Below are 20,735 nucleotides of genomic sequence, written 5' to 3' on the forward strand. Positions count from 1 at the left end.
ACAATATTGGTATTTATTATTCAGTAATTAATTCTAGGGCTGAGTGAAAAGGTTTCAAATTAATATTATGACACCTTGCGGTGGGCTGGCGCCCTGCCCGGGGTTTGTTTCCTGCCTTGTTCCCTGTGTTGGCTGGGATTGGCTCCAGCAGACCCCGGTGACCCTGTAGTTAGGATATAGCGGGTTGGATAATGAATGGATGAATATTATAATAATTTTAACACTTCTAAATCAATTACAATATATGATAATTACAAGGAAAAATAGTGCATAATTTTTTAATAACTATATTTCAAAAATGCCATATTTTTAACAGTGTTTAGTTGTCACGGCACCCAAATATCTAAAATTGTGTATTACATCATATGTTGAAAAGTTATGTTTTAAATATGCCAAACTGTTAAAGATTCAGACATCTCGTTCTCAGTGTCATAATTTGTGGAAATACAAAAGTAATGTTTATTTAACATTTATTTAACATTCTAACATGCTGCACAATGCCTTTTTAAAGTTTTGAACAAACTGAATATTTGTGAAATGCAAACTAAATCTATGTTTAAATATTTATAGGTTTATAGAGATGCTACAAGGTTTTTTTAGGGCTGATACTGATCACCGATTTCATGTTATTAGAATTGGCAAATTCCACAACCAATTCTGATTTGTTATCCTGGAGCTTAGTGTAAAAAATTAAGGATAAGGACAACCACCCATGTAGGTGCCTTATGTTCAATATTACATTTTTTTTACTTAAACTGGAGACCTCATGTGTTACCTCTTCATTTTTTAACAAAATGAAATTCTGTACTCTTATTTTTCAATTACCATAAAAGTACTTTTAAAAAATAAGAATTACACTAAAACATGCTTTTTTAAACTAATAATACTAATGCTAATACTCTTGCTGTAAAAGAAAAGAAACATTCTTGTCATAATTACAAGCCATAATTCTAATAAAATGTTACATTTATCAAGAAGGTACAAGGCTAATAAGTCATAAAATTGACACATTTGCCTCTTAAGATAGCTTGTTGCTTATTAAGCAGTGAGAGCAAATTCTTTTTTATCAGTTCTTTTTCTAATTAAGAGTGAGAGTTGCTGTACAAGCTCGCTCACTGTCCATACTCAGACAAGGAGTGCCCGTTTTAATTACGGAACGAAATGAAAAGGTCTGAACACCTTCTCTTTTAATTCCTGCTAAGGATGTACCTCTCTTTTCTTACACACTCTTGTTCCTCACCATGTACAGGATGACTCCTCAGATTCCCTTTTCTCAGTTTATTACTCCACTTTCTTTAATATAAAAACAGATATTCTTGGGTTCACTCTGTCCTAAACTCTGCTCCTAAATCTCTGTTCACAGAAGGTTTGGCGGCCAAATGACTAGTGTGATTCCTCACGTACCATAGTACTTTATGTAAAAAGCTAAATCAACATATATCTTAGAAAAGTAGGTTCTGAAAAATACTGTTTTTTTATTGATCACTGATCAAGTCATTTGGGGTGAAAATAGGCAGATTGATTAGAGCATCACTAGTTTACAGGGTCATTACTGTCACAATTGTGTACCTTGAAATTATTACCTGCATGTGTAAATAGCGAGGCAAAAGTTGCTTGTGTTACATTTGGTCGGAGCAGTGGTCTTTCCTTAGAGCATTTTTTAAGAGCTGCTGAAAACAAAGAGAGTTTTTATCAAACATACCATTATGAGAAAAATTATTTCACTGAAAGTGTCTTACTGTCGGTATCAGTAAATATTCGGTATATCACCCATTCATAATTAATGAAATTTTGTTACTGTCCAATTAATTGTATTTTGTTATTTTTTATCATGGTTTGAAAGTGTCTTGCTGTAGGCATCCGCAAATATTCGGCATATTGCTCATCCCTAATTAATAGTATTTTGCTACTGTCTAATTAATTAATTGTATTTTGTTTATTTCTATAATGGTTTGAAAATGCCTTTAAAGAAGTTTTGTTGCATAGCAGGATTAGTTCTACAGGACAGCAGTGACTACCAGAATTATTGCAACTGATTTTTCAATCAGTATAGGAGTTGAATTTAATTATCCAGTTTCTGGTGTCTGGTACTGAGATTTGTTTTTCTTTTTCTTCTAAAATATAACAGTATAAACATTACATTATTGTTTTATATCAAGTCTGTCACATTAACTCTTGTCATTGATTTTCTGCTGAAATGGCATTCACGTAAAAATAATAAAGAGCTAAATCTAATTGGGGCCCAGGAGCTGCAAGGTGACATATTAAACTTCTCCTGCACAATAGTATTGACCATTACGGTAAATTTAAATTTTAAAAAGTAAGGAAGCAGACTGTTTTGAAGGAACACAAAAACAATAGAATACATAATGGCTTTATTAACCAAAATGTTGGGAAAGTAAACATATATTAGTAGTAGAAGATTATGAGAAAGTGAATTTATTTCTCTTTGTTTAGGTTCCAAGGCTGTAACGGAATATACCAACAGCATGTTCGATATTGGTTCACCAGGGTACTTAGGCTCCTTGCAAGTCTTGCAGCTTGTTGAAGAACTGAAAATGGCTTTGCAATTTCTGTCCAATGGTGAGGAAAAGGAGTCTTTAAGAGATCAAATTCCAGAGGCTACCATTCTGTATTTAACTGAATGGTTAGAACGGGGCACGGTATGTATTAAAATAAATAAACAAATAAAATTATACATGTTGATAATTGAATAAAGAAACTCTACAAACATCCCATTGCGAAAGGGGCCTTTGCACCACTGAATGAAATCTATTGAATTATGTCAAGATGCTAGTTAGCAGATGGCAAGTCTAAACAGTGTCAAGTGGTGTTTTGCTTTGCAAAAATGAGAATACCCAACATCAAAGCTGCTATAAGTGTTTGGTCCTATAAGGGAGGGTCAGTACTTGGCAGTAATATGACCTGATAACATTAGTTTCAGTTAACTTTTGAGCTCTCCATTTAATGTTTTTTGTATATAAGAAAATCAAGCATGTTTGATATTTTTGGTCTTTTTGGTACTATATTTCTGGCAACAATTAGCAAATGTCAACTTAACATACATAACTGACATAAGTTATTTTGATCCATTCCACACTATCTGCCAGTTCAATCTAAATAGTGTTTTTTTTTTCAAAACCATGGGAAACTAGTGTTTAAAACACTGAACTGCACAGTCACTTGCTTTTATTTTCTCACATGTTTAGACTTCCTCCATCACTCTCTGATGAGAAGTAATACAAATGTCAAGCTCACCCCACTGCACTCTTTATGGTGGAACTCAATATTTATGGTCAAAATACAACTAATGGTTGGCCCTACCCCATCATTTTCCCTGTTGGTGACAGTAAGGCACCTACATCAGGAGACATTTTGACTCTGTGGTCTGTCCTGTACCTGTACTCTAGATAAACAGCATCTGCAGTCACTAAAAAAGAAGATCCAGGGTCACCTGGAGTACTTCCAGGAACCCATGCAACACTTCCGCCACACCCAGGAGTGCTGCCGGAAGCTAATGGAAGCACACCTTTCTTCATGTTTTATTAAAATTCACTACCCTTGAATCATTTTTTTAGAACTTTATAGCTACACATAATACATATATAACATATTAGTTTTGTTCAGTTAATAATGCCTTTAGCTTGAACCTTAAACACGTAGTTAGTAATTGTTAAGTACGGTAATCACCATCTTTTGTTAATTTCTTGTCTTTATCTGTGTTATATATAGTATCATGATAATGTATACATCTATTTGACTAAAACTGGCAGAGGCAGCACTTTAAGTAAATGTTTTGCTGTTTTTTAAGAACAACACATTATTGTCTGCAAAAACTAAAGCATTAGTATAAAAGATTTAAAACTTTATATTATTGAATTAAAAGACAGACTTACTGATCAATACAGAGAAACAAAGCCAAATTGTACTGAAAAGGAAAAACAGAAAATTAGACCAGTTAAAGGCCATTATTGTTATCCCAGCCAGAGGCCTTTTGAGATAAGAAATGTTCCACAATAGAAACAGATGGTAAATAGGGCTGACACATAACTATAACAGTGAAAGCAACATATCCCTATTTAGTCTACCAGGAAAAAATGGCTTTGAACATAAGAGTCTCAATTTGCCTTTAGTGCTTTATATTTGATCATAAGTGCATTTGCATGCTAAACTGTTCATCAAGTGTAGTTGTTCTAGAGTGGTTCTGAAAACTTTGCTCCAAACTATTGTTTGCTAAAGTCTGCTTTGCATCTCTTTCATTTTTACACTCTGTAGAAACATCAGAGTATTGGATGTAAAAATAAACTGGAACAGTCCCTACAGAAGCAGTATTTTGGACATTAACTAACTATAGATGATTAATTATGGAGATTCACCTTGATATTTATAATATTTTTTTTTTGTTGTTGCTTTCAATTTAATAAGATGTCACACAGCCACTTATGTCTGAGTGTCACTACCAATGTAATTTTTGTCCTTCTGTGTCTTGCGTAATAGACTGCATAAACATTTTGTCTTATGATCCTTTCTTGGTGTTAAATTGTGAAGATTATTAATTATTGCATTGCTATACTTATTAGTAATAATAGTCCTAACATTAATACAATTAAAGAAGTAACTTGAAAGGTCCAAAAGTTTTGGAAAAGTGACCTTGAAGATATAAATATACACAGTAATATTTGCTTGGGTTTTTTAACATCAATGAGAAGTTAAAAAGACACTTGTAGCTTTCCCTGTTTGACAAGTAACTTTAAAGAAATGTTTTATACTCTTATTGATCCTGAAAGTTAAGGACTCTCTTAAAAAAAGTAACATACATTGACTTCATGGATGGTGGGCAGCATATTTTTTAAGGTTAGTTCATCCTAAATGTTTTTCATAATTTAAAATTTTTATTTAATCTACATCTCCATCTACAAGGTGGTACCACTGTGCCCAAAACTGCAGAAACAGAACTGCCAAACATGATTCTGGGTTTAACTAAAAGCTGTTTATTTCTCCTAAGGACACTTACAATAATCACCCATCAAAAGATCAATAATTAAATACAATAATTCTGTCAATTTTCCCTCGTTCCTGAGGGTCTCACTTTCTACCTCACATTGGGGAGTCAGAGTTAGGGTGCAGCGGGCTTATTTTCATGTAAAACCTGAGACTGCTTCCGGTGTCACCACACGGCCAGTTGGGAGCACTTCTGGGTCACGTGGAAACCAGTATTGTCCTCCCACAACAGCTCTGGTTGTACCGAAGGAGCCTAACAGGGTTGCACCTCCACATTCCAATTGCCATATAATCCTGTGGGTGTCCTGATTGGTATCTGCCTTGAGGAACACTGCCACCTTCCATTTGGGGTATCAACTGTAATCTGTGTTGAGCCAGTCCTTCCATTATAGACAGATCCCAGCCATGATGAAGATTACAGAACGTTCTGGTTCGGCACTGTCTCCATTCTAGTTGTCCTTTTCATTAAGGCATCCAGCCCGGGCGAGATTCCTTTCATTCCTCTTGGACATTGCTTTCATTCCTCTTGGGCATTTACAGTCTACAGTGTATATATATATATATATATATATATATATATATATATATATATATATATATATATATATATAATGCAAAGATAACTGACTGACTCGACTCACTCACTCAATCTTCAAAAACACTATTTCTTATTAGTTAAATAGCTGGAATTTGGCAGAATTGTACAACTAGGGCTGTAGGTATCCAGTAAGAAAGGATATGTCAATATATTAATATTTAGGGGTAAAAAATAAAAACCCTACAATACAAAAATTAAAAATCACAAAATCTCAAAAATATTCTGACTGATTTGATTGAAATTTGGTGACGTTCTAGAAAAAAGAAAATTAACCAACCCATGTTTTTGTTTATTTGTTGATATTTGTCACTAGTAATGCTATATAGTAAGTGGGCTATTTTAAGGCACCCCATCTATTTTTCCAGACGAGTGAATAAACTAAGGTGGTGTGAGAAGTCAATAGCCTGATATGATATGTGGCTTGAGCTGTTAAATGGAAGAAGGTTGGTTCACCCAGGCTGAAGTAAGATATGCTGTACACCTCAAGTCCAGCTGCCATGGAGGCAGAGACAAAGGAGTATTCCTCTCCCCCAAAACAGCAAGCAATGACCGATGGTGCTTGCGCAGCTCAGAAGAAAATGTGGGGATGGACATTGTGGTTTAAGCTTTTATGCAGAATAAATTCTGCTAAGACTATAATAGGAGAGACTTGTTTAACTCCATTTCAATTCCTGGGAGCTTTATGCCATTGTGTACTGGTATTTGCCATGGGTGCTAGATCCCCAGCCTGTATGTGCATGTACACTCATGCACAATTTAAGGGGAAAACTTTCTACAATTGCAAAGCAAATTACATGCTTCCATTAGGTCAGATTATCTTGGGGCATAATGTGAGCTACCACAGCTATGCTGAAGACACACAACTGTATTTATCAATAGCGCCTGATGACCCTGACTATGTTGATTCACTGACACAATGTCTTACAAGTGTTTCTGAATGGATGAGTAGTAATTTTCTCAAACTAAATAAAGAGAAAACTGAAATTTTAGTGATTGGCAATAGTGGATATAATGAGGTTATTAGAAATAAACTTGATGCATTAGGATTAAAAGTTAAGGAGGAAAAGAATTTAGGGGTAACTGTTGACTGTGACCTGAATTTTAAATCACATATTAATCAGATCACTAGGGCAGCGTTTTTTTCACTTAAGAAATCTAGCAAAAGTTACACCTGTTATATCACTGAAAGATGCTGAGAAATTAGTTCACGCTTTTGTTTTCAGTCGACTAGATTACTGTAACACTCTCCTCTCAGGACTACCCAAAAAAGAAATAAATCGATTGCAACTAGTGCAAAATGCAGCTGCTAGAATCTTAACTAGGAAAAGAAAATCTGAGCACATCTCTCCAGTTTTGATGTCACTACATTGGTCACCTGTGTCATTCAGGATTGACTTTAAAATACTGCTTATGGTTTATAAAGCCTTAAATAATCTCACTCCATCTTATATTTCGGAATGTCTGACACCTTACACTCCAAATTGTAACCTTAGATCTTCAAATGAGTGTTTGCTTAGAATTCCAAGAGCTAAACTTAAAAGAAGTGGTGAGGTGTCTTCATCTGTTATGCACCTAAAATCTGGAATAGCTTGCCAATAGGAACTCACCAGGCAAATACAGTGGAGCACTTTAAAACACTGCTGAAAAACACATTACTTTAACATGGCTTTCTCATAACTTCATTTTAGTTTAATCCTGACGCTCTGTATATTCAATTAATTATCATTATTATTCATGGTGGCTCCAAAATCCGTACTAACCCCTACTCTCTCTTCTGTTCTTTTTCCGGTTTTCTGTGGTGGCGATCTGTGCCACCACCACCTAATCAAAGCATCATGATGTCCCTACATTGATGGATTAAAGACCAGAAGTTCACGTGACCGTTATCATCAAGTCCTTCCATGAGAACCCTGTATACCATGAGGACTGATTGATGTCATTTATGTTAGGTAGAATGCCTAGAGGGGGCTGGGCGGTCTCATGGCCTGGAACCCCTGCAGATTTTATTTTTTCTCCAGCCGTCTGGAGTTTATTTTGTTTTCTGTCCTCCCTGGCCATCAGACCTTACTTTTATTCTATGTTAATTAATTTTCTCTTATTTTAATTCTTTTTTTGTCTTTTTTTTTCTCTTTCTTCATCATGTAAAGCACTTTGAGCTACATTATTTGTATGAAAATGTGCTATATAAATAAATGTTGTTGTTGTTGGAAGGGCACTAATGGAATGAGAGGATATGTGCAAAATTTAGTTAAGCAGTTCTGGAATAGGCTGCATAGGAGGTTTAGTACAGGCCAAGATTACATTTTCTTGGAAGGTATCAGACAGTAATATTGATAACATTTATAACTACCATGAAATTAATAGCTTAAGGTAAATTGACACAAATAATGGAAAAAACAATAGACTAAAATTCCCTTGAATTATTGTTAGACATGAGTTAGACATATGTTTGCTTCACAGTGGTTATGAGCCACACCTTTGTGAGAATATTTGAATTCAAATCAAAAGCTACAAGATTCACAATAGAAGTTTGTAACTGATTTTCAAAAGCAAACAACAGTGTCAATATACATCTTTGTAATAATATAAAACATACAGATTTACATGGGAAAGTTATAGTAAAAGATACATTTTTGTATTTGTTTCACCCCCTACTCGTATAAGCCTTCCAAGACTTGCTACAGAGAAGCATCCCCACAGCATGAATCTGCTACCACCATGCCTCATGACGGGGATGGTATGTTTTTCATAATGTGTAAAGCCTGGCTTAGTTTGATCTCATCACACCATAAAAACATCTTCCAGCCAACTTTAGAATCTTCCGTGTGCCTTCTGGCAGAGAGAAGCTAAGATGTCAGGTGCATTTTTTTAACAGTGGCTTTCTCTTTGCCACTCTCCCATAAAGCTGCGACTGGTTAAGTACCCAGGCAACACTTGTATGCACAGTCTCTCCAGTCTCACTCTGTAGCTTGTAACTCATTTAGAGTTATCATAAGTCTCTTGGCAGACTCCCTAATTAGGCACAGTCAGTTTTTTTTTTGTGGATGGTCTGCCCTAGACAGATTTTTAGCTGTGCTATGCTCTCTCCATAGATACACATTGAGCCAAAGTACACAATAATGCTGTGCTAACTTATTGGAGATTACCTGCATGGTCAAGAAGGGATAAGAAAAACTCCATGAGCCATAAATACTCTTAATTCCCTCTAGATGTTCATGCAGTCATGGATGCAGACTGGTGCGGGTGCAGTTGTGGACAGAGAATGCGCACCCTGTTGTTCCGTGATGTAGAATTATTCCAGTCCTGCGCACTGGCCTTCACTTCAAACGCGTCCATGTTTTGTTGTCTAGCCCATGCACATTCAACATACACAGGACCAGGCAGACACAAAAATCTAGAGGCACATTTTCACAGACAATTGCATCCACGTGACATAACTGCTGATGACCGTCACGGCTATTCAGATGTACAAAGTATACACGGGCCACAAGAATTTAGGAATGAAACAGCATAAGATGGTGTAAAATCTATAGAAGCCATATAGCTCCTGCATGTAACTTTCAGGGTCATGGTCACATGAGAATAACGGATAATGAGGAAAGTAAAAACACAAATGCCAAAACACAGCCTGACATGATTAGCATCTGTGTGCCATTCCAAGTTAGAAAATGTGCTCATGGTATAACATTTAGGTGCACTCAAGGGTCATGCAAGCACTGTAGCCCTCAATGGAGGTGGATTCTAGAACCATCCCAATCCATTTCATGTTTGCAGGTGCCAAAGGCTTTGTCACTAGATTAGGGCAAAAGGCTGAAAACAGGACTGGACAGGACTGTAGCCTGTCACAGAGACCTGTTAGTATCACAGCACAACACAAAGGCTCAGACGCAAGTATACAATGAACAAAACAGTTTTATTTGTGGGAAACTCTGTCCCAATCATTTCCCACAACACAATCACAGTCCAAAATAGCACACAGCAATACTTTGTCTCTGTTTTCTTCTCTCTCTCACTCTTTATCATTGCCTTCTCTGCTTCTCCCAGCAAGCTTCGTCCTCCTTCCATCTATCTCTGGCCTCTGAGCTATGGTGGCAGGCAGCTCCTTTTATTTTAGCCCCGGAAGTTCTTAAGATGTTCCCAAGGCTTGGCCTGGGAGCATTTCCGGGAAAGGATGGAGCCCCAGATAGTAGGGCTCCACAGTCCCCGCAGCACCCCCTGGTGGCAGCCACAGAACCAACAGGGCTAAGTCAACAAACTCCAAGTGACATGATCCGTGGTGATGCCTCAACTCAAGGAGGCTGCCATCTAGTGCCCTGAGGAAGGCAGAGCCTTGTGCAAGGTGCCTCCCCTATTCTTCCACACTGTGGGTGTCCCAGCCGGGTAAGCATCCCAGGTGGCACCCTTCACAATAAATATATATGTATATTTATATGTAATATATATATATATATATATATATACATAAATATATAATTTACTGAAAATGCATTTGATGTTTTCTTTTGTTTTTAATAATCCTGCAGTTTGTGTACCTCTGCGTACTTGTAACTCTATACCACTTCCACGTCCTCCCTTTTGTCTTAATGACTAAAGACAAAAAGTGAAACTGGATCAGACACTAATTAACTGATTGCAAAATTATTCAAATCAGTATTTTGTAAGTACACCTTTGGCAGCCACTCTAGCCTTCAATCCCTGTGTACATATCTTTATCGGCTTTGCACATCTAGACACTGCAATTTTCCTGTATTCTTTGCAAAACTGCTCAGGCTCTGTCAGGTTGCATAGGGATTGTCAATGTATAGCCTTTTTCACCTCCAGTAGCAAATTAATAAAGTATATGAAAAAATCTAATTCTCATTTGGATTGAGGACTTTGCTCATATTTATCAAGTGTCTCAGAATTATTCTTTGGAATTGCAATAAAAGTCTTGACTAGGATAAGGATGTGTTCTACCTCAGACTAGGACATCAGAAGTAGTTCTGAAGCTTCCTACACCCGCTTCCAGCTATGAGTATTCATTTATCACGAATCACAGCATTCTGAGCTGCAAAATGGCACACATGATAATGTTTTGTATTTTTCTGATATCAAGTCTTCACCACAAAGATGATGATAAATAATAATAATATTTCAAGTAGTATAAGAACCACAACAAAAACATAAGGTAGGATATTGGCAGCATCAAAAATAATGCTGTTATGAGAAACAAGATGGAGAGACAGAGAGACACACCAAATGAGAGTAAAGTCCAATAACAGGCACGTTTATTTAACAATGAATGATCCATAGCCATACTTTCAGAAGAATCGCCTTCTCGTTGTTATGGTTACAGGGAAGGACTTATAAAATAACAGAGACTGAAATTACGCGGCTGTTCTTTTGCTCAATCATCCACTGTTCCTGACCTTCTTCCAGAGTCGTGTGTCATTTCTCTCTCTCTGTGATCCCTCCTCATTTTCTGCGCAGCTCTGTTTCTAGTGCCCTAGGAGTCTTTAGGAGACTCTGCATGCCTTCCTGGACTTTCCCGGGCTTGTTCCAAGGGTTTTTGCAATGCAGAACTCTGCAGACCTGTATGACATTTTACTGTCAATCACAAATCCAGGCCTGCTTATTTTCAGGGAAATATGCTGGCTACTACAATATAGTTTGCATCCATGTCCACCTGCATGTTGATAACCGTGATATTGCTTGTGATTCACATATGCATGCTCATCCACACATGGGGAAATAATCTTCATGTGCCTGCTGCCAATCGCACCAACAACTCCAAGAAAACCAATGATTTGCATGAATGAAGCTTGCTCACGTGGAGTGTTGTAAAGACATTCAAAGTTATTGCAAAATTCAAGAAATGGTTGGTTGTGATATACCCAAATCCTTACTATTGCAAAGCTGCATTTCCCCCAGTCCAAACAACATAATGTTGCCAACACTTTAATTTTGGCTGACAGTATATGGCTTCTTCTTGTAGATGTAGCAATCATATTACATGCAAGATTTGTTTTGAATATTATTCTATTTCTGTCAAATTGATATCTTTTTATGAGTTCATTGTCTTATAGCATTTCCAAAACATGTGTGTGCTGATCTCTGTCTGAACGCCATCTTGAATGGCACGAACTCGCAAGTTAAGACTGCTCACAAACTCTTAAATCCTGGTGAAGTTAGGAGTAATTTCCTAAATTAGGAAAATTGATAAAACACTTACTCCTACTCCTTAGAGTAGGGCAAAATTTGTGTCACTCAGACCTACTCTTACATGTGATAAATGCAGGCACTGGACTCTGACTTGGCCCCTCCAGGACATTAAAACTGTTTTTAAGCCATTCCTGTGTGGCTTTTACTTTTTGTTCGGGGTAATTGTTTTCCTGGAATACAAATTTTCTCTCAAGACACAGGTTGGTTGCAGACTGCATGAGGTTTTTCTCCAGGATTTTGCTGCATTCATTTTACCCTCTACCTTTACAAGCTCTGCAGGGCCTGCTGCAGAGAAGCATCCCCACAGAATGAAACTGCCACCATCATGCTTCTTTGTGAAGATGGTCTGTTTTTGATAATGTGCAGTATTTGGCTTATGCCAAACCCGATGTTTAGTCTATTGACCAAAAAGCTCAATTTTGGTGTTGTCACACCATGGAGCCTTCTTTCGGCTGACTTTAAAGATTCCTATGTGTCATCTGGCAAACTCTAGTTGAGATGTCATTTTTTTTATAGTGCCTTTCTCTTTGTCACTGACCCATTGAGCTGTAACTGGGGGCGAACCATTCTCAGCCACTGTAGCCTATTCTCCTTCAGAGTTCTCATAGGTCTCTTGGTGGTCTCATGTTTGTTCAATCACTCAGTTCTTAAGGACAGCCTGCTGTAGGGGTATATACTGTAGCTGAGCAATACTCTTACCATTTCTTAATGATTGATTTAACTGGACTCCAAGGGATATTAGGTGATGGATATTTTCTTGTATGCATCCCATGACTTGTGCTTTTTAGTCACATCTTCACAGAGTTGTTTGGAGTACTTCTTTGTCTTCATTGTTTAGGTTAGGCTATGATATTGACTCACCACAAATTAGTCATTCCAGATACAAGACCATTTATACTACAGTCAGTTGAAACCCTTTGACGACAGACAAATGATCTCCATTTAACTAATTATGTGACTTCTAAAACAATTGGCTACACTAGTGATGATTTAGGTGTGTCATATTAACAGGAGTGAATACTTATGCAATCATTTATTTTGTGTTTTATGTTTGTAATTAATTTAGGCCACTTTGTAGAGTTTTGTTTCCACTTTTTTTACTTTATTTTAAGTCATTTTATGTTGTTCAGTGTCAAAACAGTCAAATTAACTATTTTGTATTTCAGTGTTATATAAAAAAAATGTGAAAATGTCCAAGGCGGTGAATACTTGTTATAGATGCTATACTATATGATGATGCAGTTGGGACTCATTATGTTGTGTACTGATAAAAATGAATTTTTTTCTCTTGCTCATTCTCGTTTACTGAGACACAATGAAAAGAAAGGTGCGCTTGGTTTCCTTTTTTCTTTTTCTTTCCATTAGAACATTATAACATTGGAAAAATCTAGACAAAAAAGGGCCTTTCAACAAAGCTCACCAGTCCTATCCAATTAATTTTTCCATAAAAACATAAAGTCTAGTTTCGAAACTCCCTAAAGTCTTACTGTCTACCACGCTACTTGGTAGTTTATTCCAAGTGTCTATGGTTCTCTGTGTAAAGGAAAACTTTCTAATGTTCGTGTGAAATTTACCCTTAACAAGTTTCCAACTGTGTCCCCGTGTTTTTGATGATCTCATTTTAAAATAATAGTCTCGATCCACTGTAATAATTCTCTTTGTAATTTTAAACACTTGAATCATGTCACCTCTTAATCTTTGGCTTAAACTGAAAAGGCTCAGCTCTTTTAATCTTTTTTCATAATTCATCCCCTGTAGCCCTGTAATGAGCCTAGTCACTCTTCTCTATCGCTGCAATGTCTTTTTTGTAGCCTGGAGACCAAAACTGTACACAGTACTCCAGACGAGGCCTCACAAGTGTATTATAAAACCTGAGCATAACCTCCTCAGACATGTACTCCTCACATCATGTTATATAACCTAACATTCTGTTTGCCATCTTAATGGCTTCTAAACACTGTCTGGAAGTTGATAGTGTACAGTCCACTTCAACTCCTAAATCCTTCTCATAAGGTGTACTTTTGATTTTCAGACCTCTCATTGTGCTTTCAAATCTAACATTTTTACTTTCTATGTGTAATACTTTATATTTACTAACATTAAACTTCATCTGCCACAAATCTGCCAAAGCCTGTCCATCCATCCATCCATCCATTGTCTCCCGCTTATCCGAGGTCGGGTCGCGGGGGCAGCAGCTTGAGCAGAGATGCTCAGACTTCCCTCTCCCCGGCCACTTCTTCTAGCCCTTCCGGGAGAATCCCAAGGCGTTCCCAGGCCAGTCGAGAGACATAGTCCCTCCAGCGTGTTCTGGGTCTTCCCCGGGGCCTCCTCCCGGTTGGACGTGCCCGGAACACCTCACCAGGGAGGCGTCCAGGAGGCATCCTGATCAGATGCCCGAGCCACCTCATCTGACTCCTCTCGATGCGGAGGAGCAGCGGCTCTACTCTGAGCCCCTCCCGGATGACTGAGCTTCTCACCCTATCTTTAAGGGAAAGCCCAGACACCCTGCGGAGGAAACTCATTTCAGCCGCTTGTATTCGCGATCTCGTTCTTTCGGTCACTACCCATAGCTCATGACCATAGGTGAGGGTAGGAACATAGATCGACTGGTAAATTGAGAGCTTCGCCTTGCGGCTCAGCTCCTTTTTCACCACGACAGACCGATGCAACGCCCGCATTACTGCGGATGCCGCACCGATCCGCCTGTCGATCTCACGCTCCATTCTTCCCTCACTCGTGAACAAGACCCCGAGATACTTGAACTCCTCCACTTGGGGCAGGATCTCGCTACCAACCCTGAGAGGGCACTCCACCCTTTTCCGGTTGAGGACCATGGTCTCGGATTTGGAGGTGCTGATTCTCATCCCAGCCGCTTCACACTCGGCTGTGAACCGATCCAGAGAGAGCTGAAGATCACGGCCTGATGAAGCAAACAGGACAACATCATCTGCAAAAAGCAGTAACCCAATCCTGAGCCCACCAAACCGGACCCCCTCAACACCCTGGCTGCGCCTAGAAATTCTGTCCATAAAAGTTATGAACAGAATCGGTGACAAAGGGCAGCCCTGGTGGAGTCCAACTCTCACTGGAAACGGGTTCGACTTACTGCCGGCAATGCGGACCAAGCTCTGGCACTGATCGTACAGGGACTGAACAGCCCTTATCAGGGGGGCCGGTACCCCATACTCTCGGAGTACCCCCCACAGGATTCCCCGAGGGACACGGTCGAATGCCTTTTCTAAGTCCACAAAACACATGTAGACTGGTTGGGCAAACTCCCATGCACCCTCCAGGACCCTGCTAAGGGTATAGAGCTGGTCCACTGTTCCGCGACCAGGACGAAAACCACACTGTTCCTCCTGAATCCGAGGCTCGACTATCCGACGGACCCTCCTCTCCAGGACCCCTGAATAGACTTTTCCAGGGAGGCTGAGGAGTGTGATCCCTCTGTAGTTGGAACACACCCTCCGATCCCCCTTCTTAAAGAGGGGGACCACCACCCCGGTCTGCCAATCCAGAGGCACTGTCCCTGATGTCCATGCGATGTTGCAGAGGCGTGTCAGCCAAGACAGTCCTACAACATCCAGAGCCTTGAGGAACTCCGGGCGTATCTCATCCACCCCCGGGGCCCTGCCACCAAGGAGTTTTTTGACCACCTCGGTGACCTCAGTCCCAGAGATGGGGGAGCCCACCTCCGAGTCCCCAGGCTCTGCTTCCTCATTGGAAGGCATGTTAATGGGATTGAGGAGGTCTTCAAAGTATTCCCCCCACCGACCCACAACGTCCCGAGTCGAGGTCAGCAGCGCACCATCCCCACCATATACAGTGTTGACACTGCACTGCTTCCCCTTCCTGAGACGCCGGATGGTGGACCAGAATCTCCTCGAAGCCGTCCGAAAGTCATTCTCCATGGCCTCCCCAAACTCCTCCCACGCCCGAGTTTTTGCCTCAGCAACCACCAAAGCCGCATTCCGCTTGGCCTGCCGGTACCTATCAGCTGCCTCCGGGGTCCCACAGGACAAAAGGGTCCCGTAGGACTCCTTCTTCAGCTTGACGGCATCCTTCACCGCCGGTGTCCACCAGCGGGTTTGGGGATTGCCGCCACGACAGGCACCGACCACCTTACGGCCACAGCTCCGGTCAGCTGCCTCAACAATAGAGGCACGGAACATGGCCCATTCGGACTCAATGTCCCCCACCTCCCTCGGGATGTGGTCGAAGTTCTGCCGGAGGTGGGAGTTGAAGCTACTTCTGACAGGGGGCTCTGCCAGACGTTCCCAGCAGACCCTCACAACACGTTTGGGCCTACCACGCCTGACCGGCATCCTCCCCCACCATCGAAGCCAACTCACCACCAGGTGGTGATCAGTTGACAGCTCCGCCCCTCTCTTCACCCGAGTGTCCAAGACATGTGGCCGCAAGTCCGACGACACGACCACAAAGTCGATCATCGAACTGAGGCCTAGGGTGTCCTGGTGCCAAGTGCACATATGAAAACCCCTATGCTTGAACATGGTGTTCGTTATGGACAATCCGTGACGAGCACAGAAGTCCAATAACAAAACACCGTTTGGGTTCAGATCGGGGGGGCCATTCCTCCCAATCACGCCCTTCCAGGTCTCACTGTCATTGCCCACGTGAGCATTGAAGTCTCCCAGCAGAACGAGGGAGTCCCCAGAAGGTATGCCCTCTAGCACCCCCTCCAGGGACTCCAAAAAGGGTGGGTACTCCGAACTGCTGTTCGGTGCATACGCACAAACAACAGTTAGGACCCGTCCCCCCACCCGAAGGCGAAGGGAGACTACCCTCTCGTCCACCGGGGTAAACCCCAATGTACAGGCTCCAAGTTGGGGGGCAATAAGTATACCCACACCTGCTCGGCGCCTCTCACTGGGGGCAACTCCAGAGTGGTAGAGAGTCCAGCCCCTCTCAAGGAGATTGGTTCCAGAGTCCAAGCTGTGCGTCGAGGTGAGCCCGACTATATCTAGCCGGAACCTCTCAACTTCGCGCACTAGCTCAGGCTCCTTCCCCTTCAGAGAGGTGACATTCCATGTCCCAAGAGCCAGTTTCTGTAGCCGAGGATCGGACCGCCAAGGTCCCCGCCTTCGGCCACCACCCAACTCACACTGCACCCGACCTCCTTGGCCCCTCCCATAGGTGGTGAGCCCATGGGAAGGGGGACCCACGTTGCCTCTTCGGGCTGTGCCCGGCCGAGCCCCATGGGTGCAGGCCCGGCCACCAGGCGCTCGCCATCGAGCCCCACCTCCAGGCCTGGCTCCAGAGTGGGGCCCCGGTGACCCGCGTCCGGGCAAGGGAAAACGCCGTCCAAAATGGTTTTTCTTCATAGGAGGTTTGTTTAACCGCTCTTTGTCTCATCCCTCACCTAGGACCAGTTTGCCTTGGGTGGCCCTACCAGGGGCATAAAGCCCCGGACAACAGAGCTCCTAGGATCATTGGGACACGCAAACCCCTCCACCACGATAAGGTGACGGTTAAAGGAGGGGGCCAAAGCCTGTATGTTGTCCAAGTCCCTCTGTAACGATGTGATGGATTGCAGATTAGCTGCCATTCCACCTATCTTCTGCAAACTTAACCAGCTTTTTACTTATATTCCTATCTAAATCATTTATATATACAGTACTGTGCAAAAGTTTTAGGCAGGTGTGAAAAAATGCTGTAAACAAAGAATGCTTTCAAAAATGGAAGTGTTAATCATTTATTTTCATCAATCAACAAAATGCAGTGAATGAACAAAAGAGAAATCTAAATCAAATCAATATTTGGTGTGACCACCCTTTGCCTTCAAAACAGCATCAATTCTTCTAGGTATACTTGCACACAGTTTTTGAAGGAACTCGGCTGGTAGGTTGTTCCAAACATCTTGGAGAACTAACCACAGATCTTCTGTGGATGTAGGCTTCCTCACATCCTTCTGTCTCTTCATGTAATCCCAGACACACTCGATGATGTTGAGATCAGGGCTCTGTGGGGGCCATACCATCACTTCCAGGACTTCTTGTTCTTCTTTACGCTTAAGATAGTTCTTAATGATTTTGGCTGTATGTTTGGGGTCGTTGTACTGCTGCAGAACAAATTTGGGGCCAATCACATGCCTCCCTGATGGTATTGCATGATGGATAAGTATCTGCCTGTATTTCTCAGCATTGAGAACACCATTAATCCTGACCAAATCTCCAACTCCATTTGCAGAAATGCAGCCCCAAACGTTCACTGCTTCACTGTTGCCTGCAGACACTCATTATTGTACCGCTCTCCAGCCCTTCGACGAACACACTGCCTTCTGCTACAGCCAAATATTTCAAATTTTGACTCATCAGTCCAGAGCACCTGCTGCCATTTTTCTGCACCCCATTTCCTATGTTTTCGTGCATACTTGAGTCGCTTGGTCTTGTTTCCACGTCGAAGGTATGGCTTTTTGGCTGCAACTCTTCCATGAAGACCACCTCTGGCCAGACAGTAGATGGGTGTACCTGGGTCCCACTGGTTTCTGCCAGTTCTGAGCTGATTGCACTGCTGGACATCTTCTGATTTCGAAGGGTAATAAGCTTGATGTGTCTTTCATCTGCTGCACTAAGTTTCCTTGGCCGACCACTGCGTCTACGATCCTCAACGTTGCCCATTTCTTTGTGCTTCTTCAAAAGAGCTTGAACAGCACATCTTGAAACCCCAGTCTGCTTTGAAATCTTTGTCTGGGAGAGACCTTGCTGATGCAGTATAACTACCTTGTGTCTTGTTGCTGTGCTCAATCTTGCCATGACATGAAACTGTCTTCCACAACCTCACCTTGGTAGCAGAGTTTGGCTGTTCCTCACCCAGTTTTAAGCCTCCTACACAGCTGTTTGTTTCAGTTAATGACTGTGTTTCAACCTACGTGTGACATTGATGATCATTAGCACCTGTTTGGCATAATTGGTTGATCACACACCTGACTATAATCCTACAAAATCCCTGACTTTGTGCAAGTGTAACTATAAGAATTGATGCTGGTTTGAAGGCAAAAGGTAGTAACACCAAATATTGATTTGATTTAGATTTTTCTTTTGTTCACTCACTTTGCATTTTGTAAATTGATGACAAACAATCATTATTTATATTTTTGAAAGCATTCTTTGTTTACAGCATATATATTTTAAAAAGAGCAGCAGCCCTAGCACTGACCCCTGTGGAACACCACTCTTAAAATCGGCCAATTCTGATAAGGTTTCTTGCACCATCACCCTCTGCTTCCTGTGTCTCAGCCAATTCTGCACCCATGTAAAAACATTACCCTGAACTCCCAGTTCTTTTAGTTTGATGCCCAACATATCTTGTGGCACCTTATAAAATACTTTCTGAAAGTTAAGATGAATAATATCATATGCTCCACTTTGATCATATCCTTTTATTGCTTCCTCATATAATTCCAGCATGTTAGTATAACATGACCTCTATTTTCTGAACCCATGTTGACTATTCAGTAAAACTCCTATACTTGCCATGTACTGCTCAATCTTATCCTTAACAATTTCTTCACATTGGAATTGTTAGTTTTATACGCCTTATACAGCTGTTTTTTCCTTTGCAGCTTCTTTTTTAACTCTTTATTAACCCACTGCAGAGTTTTTTTTTTTAATTTCCTATTAATTCCAAATTTAGGTATGTACCTGTCCTGTATTACATGTAAAACATTTTTAAACCTGTTCCACTGCTCCTTGGCTGTCCGCAAACTTAAAAACTCAACCCAGTCCATCCTCCTTAGACATTGTCGCATTTGCACAAAATTTTCCCTACAAACGTTAAACTTAACAGTTTTTAGTGTTTGCATCCACATTCTTACAAAGCACTGAGAGTTGTATTATGTTATGGTCACTTGACACTAGTGGTTCAATCATATCTACATCCCCAATTCTATCCTGATTATTACAAAAAAAACTAAATCTTGACAGACTTCACCCCACGTTGGTGCTTTAACATACTGAGTTAAAGAAATGATCACTGATTACTTCTAAAACCTTGTGCCCTTGTGCTCTGCTATTTCCAAGTTTAGACCAGTTAATATTTGGGAAGCTAAAGCCCACCATCTCTATAACAGCCCAGTGTAAATTTTCCTTTTTAATATTACTAAAAACATGTGTGTTGAAATTACTGACTGCTTTGGGTGATATATAACAAACTCCTAAAATAAGGCCTCTATAACTAATGCTTTCCAGGCAAGGCCACATGTCCTCACTAAGATGGGGTTCATCATCCAACCGAATAGGACTTTCGTTTAAATTCTGTTTGACATACACAGCAACCCTACCTCCTTCTCTGTTCTACCTGTCCTTCATAAAAATGTGTATCCCTCTGTGTTATACTCATCCCCATCATTGTTTTTAGCCAGGTTTCTGTTATTGCTATAATATAATTATTTTCTGTTACATACAACTTTAACTCACTTGTTTTATTTTTGAAGCATTAAGGCAAGCTAATCTTAATGTGTCACTCCTTTTACTTTTACATTTAAATGTTGGGTTAGATTTTACATTACTATACATTTTCATTTTTTATTTATTTTATTACTTCTGTTAATGTAAAGACATTTTCATTTGTCACATTCAACTGCCGCTCCACTAATGCTGAGGTTTTCGTGACTTTTCTTAGTTAGAAGAACCAGCCCATTCCTTTATGCAACTTCTTTGTTATTGCTGATCATCAGCAGAATTATGGGGGAGTCACCTTTGTCTTTAATTGTGTGGTTTGTTACTATATTTAGCTGTACAGTCACTGGTGAAAACTAAGTGCAGTCGAAGGCTGAAGAAGCTTTCTTGTGGTTCATTTATTTGAAATCTATGTGGTCCATCTTTTATTGGTTGGCTTTGTGATAGCCCCATAAAAGTCATTAATTAAAAGTTAGTCTTCTTGTTAGTAAATAATATACCAGTATAAATACTCC

The 20,735-nt window shown here is 40.5% G+C and overlaps 1 protein-coding gene across 12 annotated transcripts in view; it reads left to right on the forward strand.

Moving 5' to 3' along the window:
- ppfibp2b (PPFIA binding protein 2b) overlaps positions 1–20,735 on the forward strand; it is a 306,312-nt gene that overhangs the window by 125,280 nt on the left and 160,297 nt on the right. For 11 of the 12 annotated variants that reach the window (XM_051922751.1, XM_051922758.1, XM_051922761.1 and 8 more), the window contains one exon: positions 2,458–2,663. The exons of the other annotated variant lie outside the window; for it this stretch is intronic. In XM_051922751.1, coding sequence (XP_051778711.1) covers positions 2,458–2,663 — 206 coding nt within the window. The remainder of the gene's footprint in view (positions 1–2,457; positions 2,664–20,735) is intronic. 12 annotated transcript variants of the gene reach the window in all.

This window comes from Erpetoichthys calabaricus, chromosome 2 (genome assembly GCF_900747795.2).
Source record: "Erpetoichthys calabaricus chromosome 2, fErpCal1.3, whole genome shotgun sequence".
NCBI classification, from domain to species: domain Eukaryota; kingdom Metazoa; phylum Chordata; class Cladistia; order Polypteriformes; family Polypteridae; genus Erpetoichthys; species Erpetoichthys calabaricus.